Source organism: Guillardia theta (genome assembly GCF_000315625.1).
Source record: "Guillardia theta CCMP2712 unplaced genomic scaffold GUITHscaffold_200, whole genome shotgun sequence".
NCBI classification, from domain to species: Eukaryota; class Cryptophyceae; order Pyrenomonadales; family Geminigeraceae; genus Guillardia; species Guillardia theta.
In genome coordinates this window covers 75,367-82,316 of record NW_005434476.1, presented here as the reverse complement: position 1 = coordinate 82,316, position 6,950 = coordinate 75,367, and the positions used below count along the sequence as shown (strand labels likewise).

Below are 6,950 nucleotides of genomic sequence, written 5' to 3'. Positions count from 1 at the left end.
GAGCGAGGAAGCCGAAGGACTGGGAGGAGGAGAGGGAGGGAGGTGCTGAGTCGTACGAGAGGGAGAGGAAGGCAGGGGAGGAGAGGAGTGAGGGGGGAGGCGCGTGGTGATGGACAGCAACAGTGAGACACTTTGTTCAGATGAAGGGCGGAAGGAGGAGACCTTTCAAGACCCAATGCAAAAGTTCAGGGAGGACGTGAAGAAATATTCCAACAGCTTCTACCGGAATCTCGCTGGTGATCCTCCGCTCCTCATCCCCTCCTTGACCCCATGCAGACGAGCGCGGGGAACGACATGCGAAAAGCAGCGAGGAGACGATCAGAGGACAGGAGGAAGCAGAAGACGAGGAACAAGAAGTCGAAGACGTTAGGAAGGCGAAGGAGAACTTCGGCGAAGAAGAGGAGGAGGAGGAGGGGGAGGAGGAGGAGGGGGAAGAGGAAGAGGAGACCGTGGAGGAGGAGTCGAAAGATATCTCCTCAAGTGCGATATTTCGCTGCTCCTCCCAGGACGGCAAGGCAGCTGACAAGCACTGGCTGCAAACGTTGCAAGCAGGTCGATCTCTCCTTGTCGTTGCCTGCTCCTTGACCTCCTCCTGCAGTGCGCGAGCAGATCAAGGAGGGAAAGAGGACAGGGCGAGAGCTGCTGGCAACGTCAGGGGAGGAGGAGGAGCGCGAGGGCAAGAGAAGTCTTGACGCGTCCGACGCTGAGGGGCCAGTTAAACACCCGAGGAAATGAAACACTGAAAGAAACTGCCGGGCCCGGGGAACTTGAGTGAAGGCCCGGACTGGTCCCCTGGGCCCGGCACTTTCCTTGGCTTCACTTAAACTTGACTTCGCCGGGAAGTTCACTGACTCCCGGGGTACCCGGGCCGGGCTCGCCGTCCACGGCCGGGCCGGGCCCGGCCGGCTGAGACGGCGGGGCCATGAAATCAGTTCAAATATTTCCTTCTATTTCCAATGTTTCAGGATCAATAATCAAATCGCAATATCAAAATATATTTCAAATTTAACCCTATAAATTGAAATATGTTTCAACCTCCGCGAATAAAGTCGCTTCCGTTGGTGGAATGGCAGATGGAAGCGAAAGGGAGGAGCGAGGAGAACAGAGAGTCAGGCAGAGCAGAGCAGAGCAGAGAGGAACAGAGCAGAACAGAAGAGAGAGGAACAGAGCACAACCGAAGAGAGAGGAACAGAGCAGAACAGAGCAGTGAGGAACAGAGCAGAACAGAGCAGTGAGGAACAGAGCAGAACAGAAGAGAGAGGAACAGAGCAGAACAGAAGACGACATAGCAGAACAGAGAAGAGAAAAGAAGAACAGAGCCAAGAAGAGACGAGAAAGGGGAGCAGGGCATCGGAAGAAGAGCAGGGAGGAGGCAGGTTGGAACAACGAGAAGACAAGTTTGCAGATAAAGTACAGATTGATGTGTTCGAGTGAAAAATGTGAAGATAACAGAGTCGAGATGAGCATGACACTTCTCAGAGAAAAGGTCAAGATGGGAGGGTGATCGAAAGAGAGACACAGGAGTTGGGTGGGTGGTTGAAGGTTTGACCCTATTGCTGCAGGAAACAACCAACAAGGGAAGAACTTCATAGGAGTACTTACACTCACCTACATTCGTTTGCTTCTTCTTCTACACACCTCTCATCTCTCAATGTTCCTCAAGTGAGCCCCCTGTCCTCGCCTCCTGCTCGTCTTCTACCATGGCAGACCTTTCCCTTCCTTCTGCTGTTAGTCTCCTCCAGGAGCGAATCGAGCGGAGGAAAGCAGAGGGTCAGAGGTTCCCCAAGCCTGCCAACTCGGAGGAGGCCTTTCGCTCAGCTCGGTTCGCTCCTAATGAGCAGGTGCGAAGGAGCGTGAAGGCATCGACGATCAGCCGGAAGCCTGAGCATGCTGGGGCCACAGAGACGGCGAGGAGAGAGCGAGAGAGAGACAAGTCGCCGGCGAAGAAGCCCAACAACGAGAGCTTCTCCTCCCTTCCTGAGGAGAACAGCTTGAGGGAGGAGACGTGGAAGGGCAGGCCGGCTAAGGACGCCAACAACCCCTTCCGTATCGGCATCCCCCAGCGCGTTGAGCCACCGAAAGATCTAAATGTTCCTGTCCGCAACGATGACGGCACGATGGTGGCTGAGAATGAAGGAGGAGGAGGAGGAGGAGGAGCGTCTGTCGCTCACGGGGACCCATCAGTAAACAGACGTCAGGCTTCGCAGACGAAGATCAAAGATCAAGAGATGCTTGCGTGAGTGGAGGAGGAGGAGGAGGAGGAGGAGGAGGAGGGAGGAGAGAGGAGGAGGAGGGTGGAATGACAGGCCTGTAGGTTTGCTTGCCGACGTGCAAACAAGCCGAGGAACGAGGCGATGGCGTACTACAACATGGGGGTGCTGCTGGACAATGACAAGGAGTTAGAGAAGGCGAACGCGTGCTATGAGCAATACCTGCAGGTGAAGAGAGAAGAGACGAACGGCCGAGAGATCTGATCCTTCCTCCTCCTCCTCCTCCTCCTCCTCCTCCTCCTCCTTCCCTCCCCCTCCTCACTTTCGCTTCTTCGGGATCTTCTTGCCACAGGCGAGCAGGGCGGTAGGCGACGTCAAGGGCGAGCAGCTGGCGTTGAACTCGATGGCCATCAATTTCTTCAAGCTCGGGCGGTATGAGGAAGCGATCGAGCTGAGCAACCAACATCTCCAGGTCTGAACTCTGACCTCCTCCCTCCTCCCCACACCCTCCTTCTTGTCTCCCCTTCGTCGTCGTCCTTCTCCTCCCTTTCATCCTTCTTTCCTCTTCGTCCTCCTCCCTCCTCCCTCCTCCCTCCTCCCTCTTTGTGTATGCTTTCTCCTCATTCACCGTATCTCCTGATTCCCCTTGTCTTCCTCCCCGTCAGATCGCCGACGTGGCCGGCAAGTTCGTCGCTCACTGCAACCTCGGGCTCGCCTACGCCGCCATGGACGAGCTCGAGCAGTCCTCACTCAACCACCGACAGGCGCTCAGGTGTGCGATCAGCCGGGGTAGAGCAGGAGGAGGCTGACGCCTGCTGGGCAGGTACGCGATCGTGATGTCGAGCGTGGTGGGGGAGAGTCTGGCGTGTGGGAACCTGGGGAACGTGGCGGAGAGGAAGGGAGACATGCGAACAAGCAAGGCCTGCCTGGAGCGACACCTCAAGCTCTCCGTCGCTCTCAAGGACCTCAAGGCGCAGGTACGTCGAAGCTCTAGAGCTCGTGCGTGACCTGGAGAGCAGCTGGACGCGAACCTGCTGCTGGGGAAGATGGCGAACGAGGAGGGTCAGTACGAGGAGGCGTCAAGCTACTTCGAGAACGCGAAGAAGATCGCGCAAGAGCTCGGAGACTCGCGGGTAGGGGGAGGAGCAGCAGAAAGAGAAGGAGGGGGGAGTAGGAGGAGACGAAGGACATGACACGGAGAATAGGCTGCGCTGGTTTGCAATTGTAAGATCGGGATGGCACGAGGAAACGCAAAGTTTGAGGTAACGGGAGGAGAAAAGGAGGAGCAGCTGATGAAAAGCGCAGGATATGGTCTCGTCGCTTGCCGAGGGTCTGGAACAGGAGGGGAGCTAGGCATAGACGAGGTCGTAGTGTCCTGGGCGGTAGAGCATGTGAACGACTGGCTCCTTATCGGGAGGGAAGTCTGCGAACAAGATGCGAATCAAGGGGAGGAGAAGAGCGGGGAGGAGATCGGAGGGTCACCATGAAAGTTAAGAGGTCCATCAGATCGATCTAGATGTGCGACTCTCACTCCGAAGCCGAACGCTGAAGTGAGCGCGATGATCTGACGATCCTCTTAGTTCCTCCCTCCTCTTCTCCTCCCTCCTGCCTCCTCCTTCCCTCTGCGTACCTGCACCTGGTCCACCTCTCGCTCGAGTGGCTCCACTTCCCTCAGACAGAAATCTCTAACCTGAGAAACGTCAAGGGAGGAGTAGGAGAGGAGCAGCGAAACCTCTCGCTTCATCGCGTCAGTGTCACTGGTATCGATGCCGAGGAAAGGAGCGAAGTGCTGGGGATGCTGCTGAATGTAGCACGAGCAGACGAGGCGGGTGAAGGTGACCAAGGAGTTAGAGAAGGAGAGCAGGTTAAAGTTGTCCTCCAACATCTCCTCCGTCATCGATCCCTCCTCGATCAGCGTCACCTGCAAACTCTTACTTGCATGTAAACTCCTCCTCCTCCTCGTCGAACCTCATTCAGCATGTCTTCGTAGAAGTCGCTCACTGCCAGGCCGCTATAGCCCAAGCCCAGCTGCTTGTCCAGCATCATGATGTTGTAGGCCGTGAGGATCCCCTTGAACCCCGACGCCTCTTGCCGGGGGAGGGAGAGGAGGGACTGGAGCACGGCGAACATGTACCCTCGTATGAAGCAGTTCCCGTCCCCCTTCACCGCTCGGAACCCCTTCCCGTACACGCTCCTCAGTGACGACAGCTTCCTCCGAAACACCTGCAGGGTAAATGAGAGGCGAGGAGGGAGAGGAGAGGCAGGTTCACCTCGTTTCCTTCTCCAGTGCTGTAAAACTTCTCGAGCACTTCGAAGCCCTGGAGGTTGCCTATGCATGGCGTATGCGAGAGCTTATTCTCCTCTCCTGCCACCGATCCTCCTCGCAGGTACATTCCGCACCTGGTCGGGCGTGGAGGCACTGCAGGCAATCGGAACTCTTGAGAGCATTCGGCCATCAGCATGGAGGAGAGGAGGAGATGAAAGACTCTCCTGATCATCGATGAACCAGGAAAAGGCAAGGATTCGAGCGGGAAGGAGAGGGGATGGGAGGGGATGAGAGGAGAGGAGAGGAGAGAGGAGAGGAGAGGAGAGAGGAGAGGAGAGGAGAGGAGAGGAGAGGAGAGGAGATCTGTTATGTTCTGATTGCAGTCAGCATGATCATCTTCATATTCCACCTCTCTCCACTGGTTTGAATTCACTCAAATAAAAAAGGCAGCAACCTTTTTCTCCTATTGTATAATTCAATGCCCTTCTATCTTCGGGGTCTGAAGCGGGCCTGCTGGGCCTCCCTGGCCCTTGGGCTCCAGCTCTCCCTCCAGCTGCGCGCGGACTTGTCAAGTTCGGCCCGCCAAGCCGAGCTGGAGGTGGAGGTGAAGGGGCGACGGTGAGTGGGAGCTGGGAAGGCGAGGAAGGAGGAGGTTCCTTCTCGCCCCTCCTCCGCTCGCTCCCTTGCCAAACTGCCGCAGCCCAGTGAGGAGGACGACGAGCACGAGCAAGAGGAGCAAGAGGAGCAAGAGGAGGAGCAAGAGGAGGAGGAGGAGAAGCAGCAGCAGCAGCAGCAGCAGCAGCAGCAGCTTACATCTTATTGCCAGGGTGATACACCCCGCGGTTCTCTCGCTCCTCTGCCTCCTGCTGCTCCTCCAGCTCTTGTCTCACCTGCTGCTCGTCAACCCTCTGCAGCTCGGTGCCTGTCCCTCACCCTCTCTCGACAGACTTCCGTCCATGCTGGCTCGCGCACCAGGGGCTCATGAACAAAGTCTGCGATCTCTTCCTGCGATTTCTGTCGAGACAGTCAAGCAGACTCAAGATCTGACGAGCAGGAGCAGAGGGAAGAGGAGAAGATACCCTGCCGAAGAGATGTCTGAGGTGAGAGGAGACGCCATGGTTGATGTTGAGCGAGCTTCGAGGGGTGAAGGCTCCTTGTATCGAATGCTCCATCCTCTCCTTCGCCTCCTCCCCTCCTGCCCCCTCTCAGCAAGCTGCGGCTGCTGCCTCCTGCTCGTACCTGAGGAGACATACACGCGAGGAAGCCCAGCAAGAACGATGGCGACGTCCGCGGTCAGCAGCTGCTCAACTGCGAGCTCCCTCAGTGTCTCCTCCAGCTCTCTGGGCCTCACCCTCCAGGTCGGTGAGGATCGGGAGGATCGGAACGTCATGAGCGTGAGCGAAGCTGAGGTCCTTGAGACGAAGGGGATGGCGAATGAAGCTGAACGAGAGCTAAGAAACGACAAGGGAGAAGGCGAGGGAGGAGGCGAGGGAGAAGGCGAGGGAGGAGGGAGTCTGACCTAGCGGAAATGACGGGAAGGAAAATACGAGAGTTCTCGATGGTTTCATACTGAGAGGAGGAGGGCTCGCTTGGAAACTTGAGGAGGAGGAGGAGACGGTCGGACAACCTCGTAGCCGCTCTCATTCCCTCCCTTCCTCCTCACATCTCAAGCACCTGAACGGGAAGAGCACTGAGAGCGCTCCTGCCACGCGCTGAGCGACCAGCTCGTCCTGCCTCGCAGTCACGCGGCAAGGGAGGAGGAGGAGCTAGAAGTCAGAGAGATGACAGAAGACGACTCTCACCTCCTGGCAATAATTGATGCACACAAACTGTGCTCGCGACTCCCAGAAGCTGAAGAGCACGGGAGAAGAGGGAAAGAGAGGGAAGGTAAGCGGAGAAGAGCAGAGCAAAGGAGGATAGGAGAAGGGAGGAGAAGGGAGGAGAAGGGAGGACAGGAGAGGACAGGAGAGGAGAAGGAGAGCAGAGCAGAGCAGAGCAGAGCAGAGCAGAGCAGAGCAGAGCAGAGAAGAGCAGAGCAGAGCAGAGCAGAGCAGAGCAGAGCAGAGCAGAGGAGAGCAGAGGAGAGCAGAGCAGAGCAGAGCAGAGCAGAGGAGAGGAGAGGAGAGGAGAGGAGGTCGGGGCTACCTTTCTTTCATCACTTCCTCTCGGAAGTCTCCTGCTCCTGCTCACAAACAATTATCGCAGCCTCGAAGAGCACGAGCGACCTCGCCATGTAGGAGCGGCGCTCTCCGTCCACTCCTCCTGCTCGCTCTGCTGCTCGTTGACAAGCTGCAGGGCCATCAACTCTAAGGTCTCCTCCTCCTCTTCCCTCAGTCTCTTTCTTCCCTCCCTCTCCTCCCGGCATAACCTCCGAGACTTCCGATCGGCACCTGCCGCAAGTGAGAGGAGGCGAAACGAAGGCAGAGGTCACGTGCTGGGAGGCTCCTCCTTGCTCTGAGCCCCTCCTGCCTTGT

General features: G+C 57.2%; 2 protein-coding genes across 2 annotated transcripts in view; one reads left to right on the top strand and one right to left on the bottom strand.

Annotated features, from left to right (window-relative positions):
• Positions 1-1,560: 1,560 nt before the first annotated feature.
• On the top strand, positions 1,561-3,720 carry GUITHDRAFT_156191 (hypothetical protein). The gene is made up of 8 exons (XM_005819900.1): positions 1,561-2,236; positions 2,315-2,438; positions 2,563-2,682; positions 2,876-2,982; positions 3,034-3,187; positions 3,230-3,343; positions 3,416-3,472; positions 3,516-3,720. Exons 1-8 carry the CDS (start codon positions 1,701-1,703, stop codon positions 3,561-3,563), a joined length of 1,260 nt encoding a protein of 419 aa, XP_005819957.1. The 5' UTR covers positions 1,561-1,700; the 3' UTR covers positions 3,564-3,720.
• Positions 3,652-6,950, bottom strand: part of GUITHDRAFT_120854 (hypothetical protein) — a gene marked incomplete at both ends in the record, with an annotated part of 6,795 nt that continues 3,496 nt past the window's right edge. The window contains 14 exons of the mRNA XM_005819899.1: positions 3,652-3,774; positions 3,841-3,900; positions 3,943-4,131; positions 4,179-4,433; positions 4,481-4,610; positions 5,290-5,366; positions 5,410-5,490; positions 5,556-5,671; positions 5,716-5,784; positions 5,828-5,916; positions 6,151-6,206; positions 6,279-6,327; positions 6,622-6,658; positions 6,702-6,765. Coding sequence (XP_005819956.1) covers positions 3,652-3,774; positions 3,841-3,900; positions 3,943-4,131; positions 4,179-4,433; positions 4,481-4,610; positions 5,290-5,366; positions 5,410-5,490; positions 5,556-5,671; positions 5,716-5,784; positions 5,828-5,916; positions 6,151-6,206; positions 6,279-6,327; positions 6,622-6,658; positions 6,702-6,765 — 1,395 coding nt within the window. The remainder of the gene's footprint in view (positions 3,775-3,840; positions 3,901-3,942; positions 4,132-4,178; positions 4,434-4,480; positions 4,611-5,289; positions 5,367-5,409; positions 5,491-5,555; positions 5,672-5,715; positions 5,785-5,827; positions 5,917-6,150; positions 6,207-6,278; positions 6,328-6,621; positions 6,659-6,701; positions 6,766-6,950) is intronic.

Coding starts and splice junctions, on each gene's coding strand:
- GUITHDRAFT_156191 (XM_005819900.1), top strand. CDS start 1,701: ATGGCAGACCTTTCCCTTCCTTCTGCTGTTAGTCTCCTCCAGGAGCGA. Junction 2,237..2,314: donor AAAGATCAAGAGATGCTTGC/GTGAGTGGAGGA, acceptor ACAGGCCTGTAG/GTTTGCTTGCCGACGTGCAA. Junction 3,344..3,415: donor AAGAGCTCGGAGACTCGCGG/GTAGGGGGAGGA, acceptor CACGGAGAATAG/GCTGCGCTGGTTTGCAATTG.